This window comes from Apteryx rowi, unplaced genomic scaffold, assembly GCF_003343035.1.
Source record: "Apteryx rowi isolate R43461 unplaced genomic scaffold, aptRow1 scaffold_290, whole genome shotgun sequence".
NCBI classification, from domain to species: domain Eukaryota; kingdom Metazoa; phylum Chordata; class Aves; order Apterygiformes; family Apterygidae; genus Apteryx; species Apteryx rowi.
The window spans coordinates 279,650-299,449 of NW_020449308.1; the positions used below are offsets into that span (position 1 = coordinate 279,650).

The window sequence follows — 19,800 nt, forward strand, 5'->3', positions numbered from 1 at the left end:
AAGCAGTTAGTGTCATGAGCAAAGTTCTTGCTCTCCATCTATGTATAAGATACTGGAAATCTAAAGGAACTCAGAATGATAGAAGTGTCACTTGATTCAAAAAGATTCTCTTTGATTCTTTTGGTAACAGGTTAAACCTTTACCTAGCTGAGATTATCAGAAATGTAATTCTAGAACGAATAATTGTTTCTTTCTGGTTTTAATACATTATCTCTTTATATTCCATAAAACTCTTACTCCTTTACTTTGTCATTGAGGAGACTGTTCTTTGATAGTATTGAAGTGTTTTATCTGCAGGTGCAGGGTCAACAGAGAAAATAGAAGTTTTAGTGCTGTTTCTTGCATTGTTTTCCTTACTAAGATAAGAGCTTACAAACCTTTGAAGAATACAAAAGCAGATATGTTTAGCTACACCTTCAAGACCCGTAGACCAGAAACATATATTCCCAAGATAATCTTAATGTTTTCAAGAGAAATTTCAGTCCTCATTCTTTAGGTCTTATTTGTCTTATAAATTTTTTCTAGTCAGTAATTAACCTTACCTGCATCTTATTAGAATAGTTGAAATCAATTAGCAAAGTTTTAAAATATGATAGAGAGAAAACACTACCGCTTCTAATCAGATGCAATTGGAAGAAATGACAACCTGTCCTCCTCCTCTTTTCTTTTTCTTTTTTTTTTCTTTTTTTTTCCCTAGTAGCCAGAACATTTCTTCGACTGGATTGTGTGGCAGTGATACTTTGTCACCTTGACATACCTGCTGCAGTCTGGTTTCCCCTGGGAATCCTTATATTCTGTCTGGGAGCTGAAGCTTCCAAGTTATCAGCAAAATGCTGCTCATACCACTCAGCTGCCTGTCGATTTATCCAGATTCTTGGCAATACTTGTGGCAGTGTCTATTTCAGGACTGATCATGTTGCTGTAATAGGGGTGGTTCCTCTCAGTTCATGTGTCATGACGGTTAGAATGGTGTAAAATCACTGTTTGCAGTATGCCACTGTAGTCATGCTAGTATATAAATGGACATAATTTGATTTTTAAAAGGAAAAAAGGGGAGTTGGCAAGGCTTTGGAGAGAATACTTAACTTTTCCCACAAAACAAATGCTGGTTGTAATCATGTAAACCCTTATTCAGGTGCATACTTAATCAGCTGCAACTTGATGTAAATTGCAGTTGACTTCAGTAGTTTTATTCATATATTTAGAGTTAGGCTGACACACAAGAATTTATAGGGAAGTGAATTTGTTATTGACTTAGCTGAAGAAATGCAGTGTGCTTATATGGGCATTGGGGTGATTGAGCCACTTTCCTAATGGAACAGTTTATCCCCTCATCATAGGTTCTGTAATGGCAACTTAGCAATATATTTTGTCTTTATTTTTGCACATTTGTCATTCTAACCTTTAAATGTAGGAAGTTCCATTACAGGGCCATTTGTCTCTACACCACTGGGTGTGACTGCATACTTTTTGAACAGAAAAGTACAGCAAATTGATCCTGTACTCTTAAGAAACATATTCATGATAATTGTTATATTTTGTTTTCCCCAAAGAAAACATTTTATTGTGAGTTCAGTGCCCCTGAATAATCTGAAGACACTTTCCCTTTTCTTTTTCTTACCACTTGTACATACATAAGCTAAATTTTATTATCTTAATAGCTATAGGAAAATGAAGAGTAGGTATAAACAAGACACCTTGTAGCAAGTCCATAGGAGATTCATGTAGCGTGTTTACTTTGTGTGTGCATGTATATGTACATTATGTATGCACATCTGTGTGCCATAACATAACAGCACAATAATACAGCAGCAGCTTTACAGTAACAGTTTCAACAGAGTCACAGACTGCTGCAGCCAAGGTTGCCTCCAATCTTCACATCCCCAACCAGCCCTTCCTTGTTCATAAGTACAAGGTCCAGCAGAGCACCTCTTTTCCTTGACTCTTCCATCACCTGTATCAGGAAGTTGTCATCGATGCTCTCCAGGAACCTCCTGGACTGCTTGTGCCTTGCTGTGTTGTTCCTCCAGCAGATATCGACATGGTTAAAGTCCCCCATAAGGACCAGGGCCTGAGAACTTGAGGCTACTTTCAGCTGTCTGTAGAAGGCCTTATCTACTTCTTGATCAGGTGGCCTGCAGCAAACACCCACAACAGTGTCACCCATGTTAATCTGCCCCTTAATCCTTACCCATAAGGTCTCAGTCAGCCCATCATCCACCCTTAGGCAGAGCTCCATACATTCCAGTTGCTCTCTCACATAAAGGGTGACTCCCCCACCTTGCCTTCCTGGCCTGTCCTTCCTAAAGAGCATGTAGCCATCCATGGCAGCATTCCAGTCATGCCAGCTATCCCACCATGTTTCTGTAATCTCAATGAGAGATGCAGAGCCCTGCAGCTGCACACAGATCTCCATTTCCTCCTGTTTATTCCCCATTTGTGTACAGGTGCTTCGGAGAGGCATCTGTGTGTGCTGATTTCCCAGAAGGATTGTAAGAAGTTTTCCCCATAGTGTTGTCTTTTAGGCACTTCCTTGCCTGCATGCAAATGCTTGAGGTACCTCCACTTAAGCCCTGTTTTGCTGCCTGCATGGTCCCTATAACTCTCCTCTTCCCCCATCTTTCCTAGTTTAAAGTCCTCTTTACCAGGTTGGCCAGCCTGCTGGCAAAGATGCTTGTGCCCCACTTAGTGAGGTGGATCCCATCTCTCCCAAGCAGATGTTGATCTTCAAGTAGGGTCCCACGGTCATAGAAACCAAAACCCTGTTGCCAACATCAGCTGTGCAGCCAACTATTGACTCATGGTATCTTTCCACTCCTCCTCTCATACTTCCCCCTCACTGGCAGGAGGGGGATCGAGGCAGGAGGATCAAGGAGAAAAAACACAGAAGGGCACACAAGCACAACATCTCTCACAAGAAAAAAGATTGAAACAAACATCTGTTAACAGGGATTAACGAAAAGGAAGGAAGGAGTATCTCTACCTTTCGCTGGCAACAAACCATTAGGTTGGCTTAGCTACTTTTGAAGCTACCTCCCAAGAAGTAGTTAGGAATCTTTTGAGGATATCTGACCAGGAGAAAATTGTCTAAGGACCTTTGCTGACCTTCCTTTTAATCATGTACATGGGGTTTAATCTAATTGCATGTGATGTAAATATATTAAATTGAAACATGTTATCCTTTGCATAGATGTAACACTCTACTTTTACTATTATTATTATTATTATTATTATTATTATTACTATTACTCTTTGGGAAGTCAGTACTTTAGTAGAAATAGAACTGTGAATATAAATAATTTCCAAAGAAAGTATTGAAGTAAATCTGTTTTAGCAAATGTCCCCCAAATGACCCAGAGTTGAGTTTTCATACCATTGTGTTTCATATTCTGGAACTTTACAGGTTTATATCTCTTTACTGTGTTAACTCTTTTTCTTTTTTAAAATTGTGTGTTTATTTCTGACTCTAATATGTCATCTGGGTGGTTTTTATCTTCTTAAGTTATTCCTCTTCTTTAGCTTTTTCATATCTTATTTTTCTAACCCTCTTATGAGAGGTGACTCTCTCCAAGATATTACTGCATTTTTAAGATTTTAGGAGTTGTTTGGGGATTGGTTAGTACTGGAGTAGGGGATTATATGCTTTGAATTTCCTGGTTTCATTCTGTTGTTTGTTGTGAAACTAGTGCTAATGTATTATTCTTCCAAGCAGTGTCATTAAAATTGGCTTAGTGTCTTCTTTAAAAAGTTAAAAAAATACCAATTTCCACCAGATCTTTAAAGTTAAGGTGTTTACCCAAATTAAACAAGTTGGGAGTTCATATTTTTTTCAACTTGGTTTATTTTTGTACCTTGTTTTCTTCCTTCCTCTTCTGAAATCTATATTCAGAACAGGCAATTGTTATTTTTATTATAAGTAAAATTATTTATTTCCTATAGTTGAAATATGTAGATAAATGTAATTAAAGTTTTGTTAGTGTTTTGTTTATTTTATGGACAGAGCTGCACTTAGCTGGTTTCTGGCTTCATGCTTGAAACTTTATTCTGTTGAGCTTCAATATTCTCTGAAAGATCCTTTAAGCTGTTTGAAGTTTGAAAGAAAATTGTTTTTCTTCATGAGCACAAAGAGTTAAAATGTAAGACAGCTACATCTCCCCGATTCACTGTAGACCAGTGGCACTGTGTAGTGTACAGTTCAGTGAGAAGGCTGTACTGGAAAGAAAAAAAAGTCCTTTTTCCATGGCTTTCTCCACACCCAATGAGAGCCTGTCTGAAGGTGGATGCTTCTTTTCAACCATTCTTTCTTTATTGAAGAAATTAGGAAATGACTTTGTTTGAAGCATGCGTGGTGCTCACAGGTCATTTTAAAAATTTCTGTCAAAGAGGATACAATAATTAAACATTACAGATGATGTTTAAATCAGCTTACATTTCAGTATGCAAACTCATCTTTTGGGGGGGAAACACTATTTAAGGAGAGATCATAAAACAAAATGAGATTATTGCCAAAAAAAAATGTAGCTTGAAAAAATTGGATAGGAAAATCTTTTCCAAAACACACATCAAACAGGTATGTTACTCTTTCAAATCTCGAGCTTGTTTGCTGTTTGGAAATAGTTTTATTTGTGTTCCTGTTCTGGAATACTTTTTGATTTTTTTTTCCTTTTCTTATTTGTGTATTACCTTCATGTTTACATCCATAGAATGTTGCCACTTACAAACAAAACACTTTGGTTTCACATGCATTACAAAAAGACTATCCTTACTTTAAATAAGATGTAAATTATTTTGAAAATGATATTGTTTGCTATACATATGTGATTTTTTTTTCCACAGTGTCAAATTATTTTCATCGACAAGTAAGGCTTTAACAGTTTCTCACTGGTTTTGAACTGGAAGAAGTGAGAAATGAAATGGAAGTACTCTGTAAAGCAGAATAAGAATGTAATATCCCCTATAGCAGAGCAGTTGTTTTTAAAAGACAAAAAGAAAAGGTAAATAAGTAAGCTTTTCAGTAATAAAACTGAAAGCTGTCAGGACAGAATATAATGCTCTCCTATACTTGTTAAGACAAAACCAACACAACTATTTATTCAGAAATTCTGCAATAGGAATAATGCAAAAATAAACAAATAGAAGTCCCAAATGCACATGTTAAAAAGATGCCTGAATATGTATCTGAATAAGTATCTGAATATGAGGGTTACAGGTGCAAAGTAGTGCTTTGTCTGCTCCTTGTTAGGAGTAATTTTCCCATGCTGAGCTGAGTGTCTTCTTTCTGGAGAAGCCATCTGATTCTGCATGAGGTGTAGTTCTTCTGGAGAGCTCCGTGTGGATCAGCTGTCAGAAATTCTGCAGCTCCTGCAAGTAGCAATGTGCAGTTACAGAAAATGAGCAGGGTACCTGGTCATTGTCAGCCGTTTGTGCCATGGCTGTGAGCTTGTAGACATTCCCTGGGACAAAAAGATTGTTGTGTTTATTCAGGAAATGCTTTTGATACCTACTCCCAGCTTCAGTGTGAGACTTAGTTTGGATTCATCAAAATGGCTCCGGCTTTGATCTTACCTGGTTGGTATCTCTGATCTGTTTGTTCATGAGGCGTAGTGCATATATGTCTGTCTCTAGCTGTACACAAGTGGAAGGCCACCAGGAAGATTAGGGGCTTGAAGCACATGAGATACAAAGAGAGACTGGGAGAACTGGGTTTGTTCAGCCTTAGAAAGAGATGGCTGTGGGGAGATCTTGCTCGTGTCTGCAGTTATCATTAGAATTTATAGAGGAGATGAGGTCAGACTCTTCTCAAAGGTGCAAAGTGATAGGGACAGTAAGGAACAGATCTGAGCTGGAACACAGGAGATTCTGGTTGAATATTAGGAAAGCTGTTTTCACCATGAGGATGGTGAAATACGGGAACAGGCTGCTGAGCAGGGGTGTGGAACCTCCATCTTTGGAGGTGCTAAAAACTCAGCTGGTCAAGGCCCTGAGCAGCCTGCTCTATCTGGAACTGCTCTGAGTAGGGGGTAGGACTAGATGACCTCCAGTGGTCCCTTCCAGTGTAGATTATTCTATGATTCTGAGCTCGGCATTCAAGATGCAGTTACGTGTATGTGTTGTACTTGCCACAAAAATTCAGTGGTTTTAGTACATTTATAAAGTGTACTTTTATGTGGAAGGGAAGGCAACACAGATTAACTATTTCATTGCACAGAACTCCTTTATTAGGCTACTTTTAGAGATAAGTAACACATTTAAAAAATGTGTTAAACAGTATCAGTAGCCCTCAATACAGAGCATCTTGAGTATTTGCCTTGTGTCCTCCATAAACGAACAATACTCTTCTGTTGCTATTCCAAGCTGCAGTTGATTGAGTTAGATTTCTGCTGTTGAGATAATTGGACACTGTTTCAGAAATGCCTGGGAATTTCTTGAGGCCCGTAACACAAGATGCCTGACAAAGTTCTTAATGTGTTGTCCTCTAAACGCACAATCCTCTATGAAGAGAATGCTCCAGCCATCCGGAATGATCAGAATAACCCCGCATGTAAATGTGACCTTCTCTGTGCTTCACAGAGTCGCAGTGTCTGGGTCCAGCTGTCAGTCACAGAAGCACTTTCTTTCACTTGATTGAGTCTTGAATAGAAGCAAGAAACTCGAAATTTCTCCGTGTTCTTCCCCTTCCAAACTGTTTTACTCCTTCTGGCCCACCTTAGGATACTGTTCTATGAACTGGTTTGTGAGAGAGTAACTGCTGATGTGTGCTTAAAATAAACTGACATTTATGCAAGAAATGCAGAGTACTTTACCAACCCACTGAAGGGCATTTAAGATGTGCAGATGTAATACACTGCTTTTTTTTTTTCTTTGGAATCCTACTTGTGATTTTTGTTTTAAACTTGTACCTCTTCTGGTAACTAGTTGATTCTTGTACTGACACCTGCACTATCACTCCTAGCAGTAAGTTAATAAAAACCTGAATTAAAAAAAATTGTGCATGTATTTTCCAAACAGTTCTTAATAGGAATTTCTGAGTCGTAAAGAATGGTGACTGGTAGTTAGTATTCTGGGTACTGGTATGCTTAATTCATTTGCTTACAAATAAGTTCCCAGCTTGTTTGTTCATTTGTATAGCATTTAAAAACATCTTAGCTTACTGCTCATTTTCCTTAATAGGACTAATGTGGGGGTCTGTAAGCTGCATAACTTCCTTAAACAATGTATTTAATATGATTCTGTTATCCATGGCTAGTTAAATTGGCATATGTCCTTAAAATAAAATGTAGGGTAATTCATTATTGCTACTGAAACTTTTCCCAACTATTTCTGGAAGGAGCAGAAGTCCAAAAATTGGAGAGATTCATTAATCAAATTATTTCATTATTGTTTTTTGTTGATTCTTCAGACAGTTAAAACAGTAGGAGGCCAAAATTGCAAATACTGTAGCTGCTTAAAATACATGTAGTCAATAATATTTAAGTCAGTCTTCTGGTAAATGGGTCACCCAGAAATCCATTTTTCTCTTGTTCCTAGATATTTTGTATATCAAAGAGTGGGAAAAAAGAAAACACAAATAACCTAAACAATAGCGCAGCAGCTATGCTATGACATATTAGTGAAGGTGGTGGTGGTGTTCTCCCTCTCTTTGCGAGTTTCCACCACCTCACATAAATCATAAACAGACTTTTTGAGCCTCCCACCATTTAGTAAAGGATGTAGATGGGTCTGCATTGTGTTCTGCATTATGCTGTGGTTCACGAAAATCCCTAGATCACTCACACTAGTAAAAGTTCATCAGTAACGGAGCTCTTCCAAAAGTTAGAAAAAGTTGAGTCATCAAGGAAAAAAATTAAAAGTTGTTGAACAAAAGGTGTAATTACAGTAGTATTGTCTTTCAGACTAATAATTTCTTTCTTAGATGCTGCTTAGTTTTGAATTATGACCACAGGCTATGAGCTGGAGAAAGTAAAAATACATGTTTGGCATTGAAAAGTCAGTGAGTTACCTTTAAAAATGAAAGACCTGAATAGTTAAACAACAGCATTTTAGAGATGAACAACCCAGTTCTGAAAGCAATTTGGTAACCACAATCACGAGGATTTCAAAATCCGGAGATAGCTGTACTTGGTGGATTTCTTCCTGAGGCTCTTTTATGGGCTCACTTCAAAGTCCATTGAAGTCAATGGGGATTTTTATTTTATTTATTTTTATTATTATTTTTTTTATGATGTGATAGGATTTGAATTAGGCATTAAATTCTTATTTGCAGAAGGCTGCATTGTGCATGTATACATAAATGCAAATAACATCACAATGGACCTACATATTTTTGGCTTAGCGGTGTGGATACACAAAGGTATTTGAAAGCTACAATATTTGCATTTAGAATGTCTCCAGTAAACCCTGTAAAACCAAGGGAAAGCACACAGGTAAAGTTATAAGGTGAGTAGTCTTCTGAGATTTAGCACAATAGTAGGATCTTCCAGAGATCTCCAAAAAAGAAACAAACAAACAACAAAAAAAAACAAACAGTTGTTGGTGTCCATAATGTTATCTAAACTTTTTTCCAGTCAAGTAACTTTTGAATCAAGGTATTCTAAAGGGAAACTGCAGAATATGTGGTGAAGGTTATGGAAGGAAATGTTTCCCATATAATGTTACCGAATATTTCCAGACTGTAAATTTACAACTAGCATTTGTCATCTTTTTGCCCCATTGATTTGATAATGAAGGAGAATAATCTATGATGGTAAACAGTGAAGTTATGGAAGTATAAGATGCAATCCATAAGAAGCACCAAATGTAACATGTTGCATTCTGATACCTTTTGTTTCTGTGTCATTTGAGGACAGAAGATGTAATAGTCTTCTACTGTACCTTATCACTAAGCGCAGAAGGAGACTAATCCTGTTTAGAAGTCAAGAAAGGACATAGGATAACCTCTCAAAGGTCTAACCAAAGGGCTATGAATCAGTTGCTCTAAAATGTTTTTCTAGATGTGGCTGCCATATGGTCATCTGTGTATGTTCCATGTCGGGGGGGGGGGGGAACTCGACGACCAGCAGCAATAGTTTATCTGTTATTTGATTAATGAGGCAGAATTCATCTCTTCCACTTTATCCAGCTTTTCATGGGACTTCTGTAAGGCTACTTCCCATTTAGGATTTAGATTAGCAAGTGACCTGATGTTTTGAAATTTCATTAGTTATTTTTCCTTTCTAAACTTTGAAGCCTCAAAATTCTACTATTTTCCCCTTTTGCTTTGATTCAGCAGGAATTAAATTATTAATCTTCTTTTTTTCCTCTTTTTTCTTTTTAGTCAGAGTATATTTTTTCCCCAGACCTGCAATGGTTTTGAAATGGATTTTATGGATGCAGGGAGAGTCATTCTCATATTAAGCCCTCAGAAGGCAGGCTAGTGTTAATTTAGCTCTGTCTAAGCCTCAATAGTATAGAAGATCTTTGAGGTATATTTTTCCCAGTGTGAAAGACTTACCCATGTTGGTATCAGTTTGAACAGACCACAAGGCAAGATAAGAGTAACTGATAGCAGGAGAAATAAAAACTGAAGTTGAATGTTTTCCCATCAATTTCCATAGTAGCTATTTCCCATGGAGCATATAGTAAATACAAAGTAATAATAATAAATTAAAAGAATATGTTTAGGGAAGAGAAGGTTGGAGTTAACAAGTACGCAGTTCCTGTTCTGCTCACTTTTTTATCAAAATAAAATGAAATATTCGATACTCTTACCAGCAAGACCCTGGTTGAAAGGCAAAGTGCTGAAATACATGTTTTAGTCCCAGCATCTGCAAATACTTTGAATTATATGAGATTAAGAGCCTAAATTGAGACTAGAACCTGCAAACAGGACATTTTTCTCACTGAAATACAGAATTCTTTACAGAGAAATAGATGGTAGTGTTTAATTTGCCAACAAGTCACCTGTGTATAAATGACACCATCTTTAGTTTCATTCTTCTTCTATTTTAGGATTGATATGATTATATCATATATGATCAAGGATATTTGTTCGATAAGGATTCCCTGTTCCTCACCTCTGGCCCGTTCATATTATCTGCACATGTTTTTCAAGGTCTTAATATCAAAACTGTATTTTTTTTTTCTTAAGTGAAATGATTTTTTTTTTATAGACATGTAGAGTGAAATGTAAATTAGTGCACTTTATTACCTTATTTTGTTTTAAGCATCTAGTTCATTCCAAAGTAAAAATTGTCCTACCATAGTAGTACTCTTTGAGAGATTTCATAGTAGCAGTATTGATTGGTGCCACAAGGTTTAGAAATAATGCCAAAATCTCACAGCTAAAGTCTGTATACATCTCATCTGTCTCTCTCAATTGGAGTGATGCTGATGTTGCAATATTTATGCAAAACAGGGAAGAACTTGGCTGCTTTCATATCTCTAAATTTAGTATGTGGGTGGGCCAGGGCAGTGGACAGTTTCTAACATCTCTATGCAGCCAAGTTAATAAATCCATTTTGTATGTGACCTTTGTAAACCTTTTGTCATCCATTAAAAATGTTGCTGTGCTGTTGACAATTAAGTGTCAGTAGCAAGAAAGACTGGAGGAAGACCTAGTACACTGATTTCCTGTAACATTAAAGCCACTGTAATTATGGGTCATTTGCCTGGCTTCTTTGGTAATTAAGAGTTTTAATTGCTTCTAGTTCCAGGGAATTAGTTAAGCTTTTCATTATGCATATTGCCTTCCGTAATCATTGGCTTCTCTCCTGCAGCAGGCTTGGTGACATCACGGGAGTCAGTCAGGTCTTCCGAGGCAGAACGGTGAAGTACACTTCTTTGTACGAGGTGGATTAGAAAAAGTTTCTGAAAAGCCTTGATAATGCTGTTTGTGCAACGTTTAAGCTTACTCTTTAAAAGGCAGAGCGTGTCGGGGTTTCATTCACGGTTTCGGCATGCACAGAGAGCCTAGAGACTAGGGATTTAGGTCACAAAGCAACGCGTTGTTAAGAACAAAACCAATAGGCAGGGCCCTGCTTCAGTTCAGATAGCTGGATCAGCTGGATGTGTCCTTGTAGTTGGTAGCAGTGATAATATTCAACAGATTGAAAATGCCAGTGTTCAAACTGGGGGGGGGGGGGAATGGAATTTAGTGACTGAATAAAGGAAATTAGCACCAGAGAGATTAGTTTCTTCCATTGCTCTCTAAAAATCACTAATTAAGGTTTACTTTATTAAATGCAAGGTAGAAGGCACCTCTTACTTTCCCTTGACTGACTCCAGGTTGAGATCTTGACGGACATTTTAAAAAGAAAAGAAGACAGGGAGAAAGGATACATTCCTTCTTTCTGTTCTACAGTCTGCAATATAAATATGTGTACATAGTGCAGCCATTAAATATGTCTTGCCAAAATGTTTTCTTTGAATGAAATAAAGTTTTGACAGGTTGCAACATGGTTCTCTTAGAGCACAGCCAAAGCAGGTAAACTTTGTGCATCACTAATCTTTCCTGGTGAGAGTTGTGTGTTAGGGAACCTAAAAGATGCAGTATTCTGCTGTATATTCTCCCACTGCTTCACATCGGGATTCAGTCAAAAGTTAAACAAAGTTTAGCAATTCATTGCTGTTACCCTCATGGCTATTAGTTGCCATGTCTATTGTGTTGTGAAGAAAAGGACAAGAAAACTCATCTTGAGTATGGAGGAAGGGATTTGACACATCAGTAATGACGGTAGCAAAGGGCGTAATGTGTAAGAGAGAGGCATGTGATAAGGCAGAGCCAAGTTGCACTGTCTGAAGTGTGGGGGGAAAATTGTACAAACCATCTCAAACCTGCTTTGAATTATCAAAATGACTTGTGTTAATAATTTTAATATTAATCGTAGTAGCACAGCTAATAAAAATGATAATAATTGCAGTCAAAACTGCAGAGGTGTTTGAAGCCACTTAGTGTGGGTCAGAATTTTCAGATGCTTGGCAATGCCAAAGGTTGCTCCAGATTATACATGACCAAAAATTCAAACTTCAGACTGTGTAATGTCAGGAAGAGATGCTTTATTTTCTACAGGAATGAATTCCATAAGATTCATCTCATATTATAATAAAAGATCAGACTAGATGGTCTGCCTGATTTTGTATAAGTTGCTGAAAATCCAGTTGAAATTTGTTTGTGTTTGTAAAATTTCTAGGAACTTGTGTTTTCAATGTGTGGCTGTCTTCGGTTGTTTGGCCTATTTCATTTATTTACTTTGATCCTCAGCTTGTGCTGCCTCAGCAATGTTATATTTTCTTACCATGCATGTTTGATGATGTCTTTCTTACTCTTTATGTTGAAAAGCAAAATTTTATCTTCAACATTACTGGTTACTGACCATTTAAAAAAAAAAAAAAGTTCACTCTACCACTGTAGCACAATCTGAAATATGCAAATTAGAAAATTCCATTATATTTCTTTATCCTTCTCCTTACAGAGAACACTTACATCAGTCACATCTTTGTAAAAGTACCGAGGTACTAAATAAGTCATTTCATTTTTTGATTTTTTTGCCTTAGCTACCAACATTTAATAATAATAATAATAATTTTTAAAAGTTAACTTAATTTCAAATACCATTGGCAAAACCTGCCTGTACTTTGTAGTTTGCTTAAGTGTATTCCCCTGGTAATGCATAACAGCCTTGGAAGCATTCTTAGGATGTTATTCTACAATGCGATAAAGTTAATCTACTTAATATTTTGAAAATGTTTGTATTTTACTGAAATGTACCTTAGCTACAGAAAAATGGAAAAGTTAAGTTCTGTAAAATGGTACACAGCCCAATTGCAGAAGCCCAAGTATTATGCAGATATATACATAAAAGGTGAGAGGTGGTAAACAGACGAACTTTCTCAGCGTTTTAGTTGTTCATGTCTCTCTATATTTTTGAGATCTGAACACTTAGCTACACTATAAAATATTCCAGCAGTGGGCAGGATAAAGAAGCAGTATGGGTCAAGTCTAACTGTAAGCCAGATGTTAAAAGGAGCTTTTCAGATTTCCTAAACTCACCAGGAATTAGGCAAATCAAACATATACTAAAGGTGGGATTGTAACCTTACCTTTGGTATAGGTTACCTTTGGTATAATAAATGTTTCCTATTGTATCTGCTAAAGTTTATTAAGTAGTTGACTGAGCTCATGATTGTTTCCCTAAAGCATCCATAAATAGTTTTTTCGTGTAAATATGTGGAATTTGTAGCCCTAAAAGATACCTAAGTATACCTTTGATTATTTTTGTCAAAGTTTTTCCAGCCTTTGTGTATTTGTTATAAATGTATACCTACACAAATAGTGTGTACCATATAGGTATAAAGTGGTAGGATAACACACCTCCGCTATTTTGGTTTGATTTATAACATTTCAATTTTTACATTTACCATTGTCATCAAACCAGAATAGTGAAAGTATCTTTACATAAAGACTTTTAAATAGATTATTAATTTTAACTCTTTGTGTCAGAAAAACAATTTCTAATTCTGTAATCAAAAACTACGATAATTTATCCACATTAGTATTAAATGCTGAAAGACTGAAAAAGAATGGAATTTTTAACAAAATAGTATAGCCATTTAATTTTCAAAATACTATGTTGTATATTTATTATTCTATATTATAATGTTAAACTACAAAATTCACATAAATACTACATTAATTAAAAAAAAAAAAACCTGCTTCCAAACTGAGATTTCGAATGATTATGACTATGTAGGACATGGAATTTTTACTGACTAAACTGTCTTATCTCTAAGAGTAGCCTTGCGGTGTAATTGCTTTTGATTTTCTTTTTTGATTTTCTTTGTCCCCATTACTTTGGAAGAAATTAAGCAAGCAGTACATGAATTTAACAGCACTATTCTGACAATTAACTTCTGTCTTACTTTCTACATTCTCCCTAAATCCTAATATTGACCTAGATATTGTAGTCTTGTTCCCTCTAATGTATATAAGAAATGTCACACCTTAAGTGAAGGCACTGCTTTTGCCATTTTACAAGTTGTAAAATTGGTCTGGAAGGGTTAAATTGCCTTCTTATCAAGGTATTTAAGCACATGCTTAACTTTATTTTAAGCTTGTGCTTAAACCCATCCGGATAAAACAAATCACTTAGGAGCATCTGGGTAACCAGTTGTTGGGATTTAAATATATGGGTAGATGCTTTTTTGAAGTGAAATGAATTTAAGGTTAATTACCATGCAGATGTTCAAATTGAGAGGTTTACGCTTGTTCTAATTAGGGGTGTCTGAGCCAGGAATTGAATTTAGTTCTCCTGCTAAGTTGTATGCAGGATCATTCTCTCTTTGGTAAAACAAACAATAAAAAGTTTGTAGTAACACTATTCTTCTTTCTCTTCATTCCCCTCACCTCCTTGTTTCCCAGTGTCTTGTGTTTGAAGATTCACCACTTGGAGTCAAAGGAGCACTGGCAGCAGGAATGCAAGTGGTTATGATTCCAGATGAAAATTTAAATCCAGATCTTAAAAAGGAAGCAACTCTAGTGCTGAACTCTATGGAGGACTTCAAACCAGAACTGTTCGGTTTACCACCATATGATTAATGCCTAAAGTCTATGAACATGCAGTTGACTGGAGATCGGGAAAGTGGAATGAAATCTTGTTAAGATTTTATGATTGTTTTGAACCTTTCCTTCCAGTCCTCAAAACTAGAGCACAGAAATACTGTTAACACCAAGTCTTCCACACTACTGTTAAAGTTGACTGGAATGTTTATCATTTGTCCTCCATGATGAATGCTAAGTTAAAGCAGCATTTCTTCTTGTGAAGTGAATCCAGCTTTGTTCTATGCACGTCATAATGTTTTCTCGGAATGCTATGAAACTATTTAGACAATTTATTGAAACTGCACTTGAAGCTTCCTGTTCTGTTTCCACTTGAATGACTTGTTGTTTAGCTCTTAACCAGAAATCTGTTCTGGGCTGGCTGTTGTCCCATTACATAGTTTTTGATCCAGTTATTGCTATCAACATGTTTATCCTTTTCCTCTTCCTATACTTGACCATGTATTCCCTCTTGTATCCCCTTCTCTCTTTTTTTTTTTTTTTTTGCAATTATTTTGTTGTTGTTGTTGTACTTTCTGTGTTTTCTTGTTTCATTTTCTTGTTGGGGGTTGAACGAGGTGACTTCCAGAGGCCCCTTAAAACCTACATTATTCTGTAATTCTGTGCTTATTTTTTGTGACATGGTGAATGCCTGCAAGGAGCTATACAAGGTTATGCGATCCTACACTTTACCCAAAGTACTTTGCATTCTGTGCTCTCTTTGTGTTCTTATTTTCCATTTTGCCATGTTGCATTTCATTCCTGTGAAATGAATCCATCTTGTCTCCCTGTTTTCATTCTGATGAAGTTTCTGATAAAGCTTTAACTCCCTGACATTCAAGTTCCTTTTCTGGGTCATCCTTAGTATTTCATTCTTATCATTTTCTCAAGCCTTTTTCATGCAAAATTCCCTATAGACAGTTTTGCTGTCTGTTTTTAGCAAGAATTATAGTTTATTTAAATTCCTTAAATTTATTTTGCCCAGCTACCATAATTTCCACAAAAATTTTATTTTGTAACCTTTCTTTCTTACCTCTGTCTGTTTCTGGCAGCTCATCAGGACAAGGGTGAGGGTCTTTTTAGAAAATACTAGACGTTGATAGATTTTGGTGGAATCCACATATATATATATATATATATGTATTGTATGGTGAAAATAATGTTTTACTTTTTTTTTGTCACTTGGATATCCCTGACGATTTTACCTCAATCCTTAGATCTAAAAAAGCTATACTGTGCAGAGTTTATGTCAGTTGTATAAAATTAATGGAAACATTCAACATTTAAAAGCTAAATTTCTAATTGAGTGGCTACAAGGTACACCAAAATTGCAGTAAAATATCTGCCTCCATAATGAGTGTGATGTTATGTCAAATAAGAGATTTTCTATTTATTGTGAGAAGACTTCTCTGAACTCTTTGTAGTTTTTTTTTTAATATTGTGTGTTTATCTGTGGTCATCCTCACAAGAGATAAATTATGTATGAGAAGGGTCAAGTGGCCGGTATCCATGCTTTTTAAGATCGAGCTACTGTAAGATACCATATAATAACTCCATTAATTCTTTAATTTCCAGGTAAAATCATTTTCAGGCATTTCTGGTGTTTACTATTTTAGGTGGAAGGTTGTTTCAATCAGGAGCAAAAATAAATGAATCTTAGATGCTTCAATATTCTGGATGAGTTTCCTTGTGGTATTTTTTCCTCCAAGAATAAATAAAAAAAAAATTACTTTTTCATCTTAGAAGTAGACTGTTACTGTTTTCTGTTATTGTAGTCTATTCCTACCTCAAAAAATTAAGAAAATTTTATTCCCTCCTGTCAGCCGAATATGATCTATATGGTATGAGAAGATTTTTAGCATGTACAATATAATAGTTTGCAGTTTAATGCTTTTTATCCAAAAATCTGACAGCATTTTTTTTTGAAAGTGTAAATATTGTTTCTGTGTAGTTATTTTGTATATTATATAATTTCTTTAAGTCCATGGAGGTTGTAGTCCCAGTATTCATACAGCGGTAGAAAAACATCCCATCCGCTATAAATTCCATTTCTGTTTTTTCCAGTCAAGATATGTTGCTACGTAATTTCTTCCTTGACTTATGTAACGTAACACAAAGTGCTACTGTAGAGCAATAATTCTGAGCTTTCAAGTGTAAAACAGGTGCCTGTTGGAATCCCCTTCGTTTGTAATTACTGAATTCCAGCAGGGAAGTTACTAGGTAGAACAAGCTCTAGTAAGTTGTAATTAGTAACTTTTTCAAAGTTTGGCATATATTTACTTTAACTTGGGAGTTTTACAAAAAAATAAAAATGAAGCACGTCTCATTTACAGTGTGCTTTCAAGGAACCACCATCAAAGTCTTGCATTTGCTTTTTAAAGATGCGGAGACACTAATAGCAAATATCACTGACAATATCAGAGTTATTTTATCATGACAATCATGTGATCAGTGTACCCTTCCATTCTAATTTAATAATCTCATCTTTTGCTAAGAATTAAGAGTCAGAAAACTTTCATTTAACTCCACAGTAAATCCTGTCCCACACAGGTATTCTTTCCTGCATTTAATATCACAACTAACAGTTTTCAGTGAGATTATTGCCCCAAACTGGAATCTGTCAAACAGAGCCATATGATATATCCTTCACCTCCTTTTAGTAAAATGCCATTCCACTATTTTACTGCTTGTTGTTACTTACTTCCTGGTCATGTCTCAATTGACTCTTACTAAAGCAAATATTGTACTGTGGTTAGCTCTTCTCTTGACTGAATGAGAAGTCAAAAAATTAAACAAAATAAAATTACTCAGTTATAATAATCTGAAAAATCTTGTCATCTCCACCAGATGAGAGGTGGATATTCATGGCAGCCTTAGGTGACTGTAGTCTGCCTGATTAACTATATACCAAATATCAGCATATGTTAGTATATATTTCTTTACCCCTTTTTTTGGTTGAATTTGTGGCTCTGTAGCTCAGTCATCTCAACAACATCTGTTTGGACAAAAAAAGATCAAAAATTTGGATCCTTTGCCTTCCTTCCATCTGCTACCCTCCAGATGAAGTCCTGTTTTGATTGGCCTAAAAAAATCCATACCAGATCCTGGCTACAGATCGTCAGGACATCTGAGCAATCAGGACATTTGAATGCTCCATCTGTGTTTCTGTGAAGAGGACTGTAATCCAAAAAGTAATCTAAAAAATCTATACTCTCTAACTCAGCAAGCAGGCTTCAATTCAGAAGAGTACTTAAGCACATGGTAAGGTCTTTTTTTATTAAGCATATCAAATAAGCGCATGCTTAGTTTTAAGGATACATTTAGTTTTATTTGATTTAAAATAAAGCATGTGCTTCAGTCATGTCCAGAAAAGAAGAGTTCTCTAGAATATAGAACTTAATGCTACGGCCAGAAAGTCATATTCTCAGATTATGGGTGTAGGACAATTCTGCTTCTGTATCAAACAAACAAATAAAACAAGAAAAGAGTTATGACAGGTAAATGGTAGCCATTGCACACATCATTATTTGATCTTAGTGATGCTCTATATTTCTTTGCCATTGTCAAATATCTCCTGTATTGTGCTAATTGAACATTACACAGCTGTTTGGCTGTTTACCTTTGTAAAATTAAATAAATAAATTCCAGCCTTCACAGACAAAAGGCAAAACTTTGTGGCCACGTTTTTGTCATTGGAGTACAGAAAATAGGATATGTGCAACAAGATGGAGCCAAATTCAGACACGTAGTTAAAAAAGCAGGTCAGTGATATATAAAGTGTTGTACTGGAATTTAAACTTTCTCCTGCCTCACAAGTGAATTAGGTTCTCCATTTACTGGAACTCTACTGGGATTCATCATGACAAAATTTTCAGGACTGTCATTCTAGGTTGCAAAGATGAGTTTAAACAGGAGCTTCATTGAATGTATTTAGAAGAAAATACATAGCACTGGAACAGGAATAATTTCAAAACATAATCTGACTTCTGTGAAGCTTGGCATTTGCATTCACAAATAAAATCAGAAAAAGCTGTAGATGTTCATTCTCATTTAGATTAGATGTCTTTCTAAAGAATGCTATAGTTAAACCATAGAAACTTCTGCCCAGAATCAAGCTCACAGGCCAAATATTCAAAAAATTGTCTTTAGCAGAAGCCAAACTAGATAAATCAGAAAAAAATGCAAGAAACTTCATAGTAAGAAGGCATGAACTAATTTTCCACTGCATTAAGATTTATTCTTATCTTTAATAATTAGAGATTGGCTTAACTGAAGCTTAAGACATACCGCTTTATTACGAGCTCTAGATATTGGTTGTCCATACAGAAGTTCATTTATTTTTTTTTTTAATCTTGATAAATTTGAACACCAAGAACATTCCCTGGGCCGTAGATTCTACAATTCCATAAGCTATATAAAAAATATTTCCATTTATTTGTTTCTAATTTACCACTTTGAAATTTCAATGAACTTCTTGTGTTTTGACATTGAGAGGATAGAACAGGTTTGTGCCAAATTGGTAGAAATAAATAGAAATACTGGAGTGGAGGAAAAGGAGCTCTCTCAGAACACTCCTCTTTCCCAAGGAAAATATGACTGTCATCCTCACATTATGTTAACTTTCCCTTTGGCAGATCGTTCATAAATTGGGGGTTTAATCTCTCCTTACTAAAGTGGTCATTTAATTGTTTTCACTAGCTTATGTACCTGGAGAGTGAGGAAGGTGTTTAAACAGTAGCATTATCCAATCTAAATCAATGAATGACTGCAGGTAGATAAAACTGCTAAATTACCCTCAAATATTAAAAATTCAAAGATTTAGGAACTTCAAACTAGTGGTTCATTGTCCAATTTATCCTCCTGTGAACTGTGATCCTTCTATTAGGAAGTGTTTATAGGGGATCGTGTAGTCCTACAATTGCTTGTCTTAAAAGTACACTCACCATGGGATCCTCATACAAAGATGTAATGTAAGAATACAAAGAATGTAATATGTTAGTTTCACAGAATAGTTTTAATCCTAATGACTTTTTCCAAAGCAGGGCAGGAATGTGGACAGGCAGGAGGAAGAGACATATGGATCAATCATGCTGAGCCTCCTTTGACTCGCCAGGAGGAGGTGCAAGAGACCAAGGGAAGGAGAGGAAGAGTTGTTCTAGCTATTGGCCAAAGTATTGCTTTGGCAGAACAAATTTCCCGAGTATTTCAGATGCACAAATTTTATCTCT

At 35.9% G+C, this 19,800-nt stretch overlaps 1 protein-coding gene across 2 annotated transcripts in view; it reads left to right on the top strand.

The window, feature by feature from the left end:
• PUDP (pseudouridine 5'-phosphatase) overlaps window positions 1-18,236 on the top strand; it is an 82,240-nt gene extending 64,004 nt beyond the window's left edge. For both annotated transcript variants that reach the window (XM_026069313.1, XM_026069314.1), the window contains exon 4: window positions 14,396-18,236. In XM_026069313.1, the coding sequence (XP_025925098.1) occupies window positions 14,396-14,572 (177 nt within the window). In that variant the 3' untranslated portion in view covers window positions 14,573-18,236. The remainder of the gene's footprint in view (window positions 1-14,395) is intronic.
• Window positions 18,237-19,800: the final 1,564 nt, after the last annotated feature.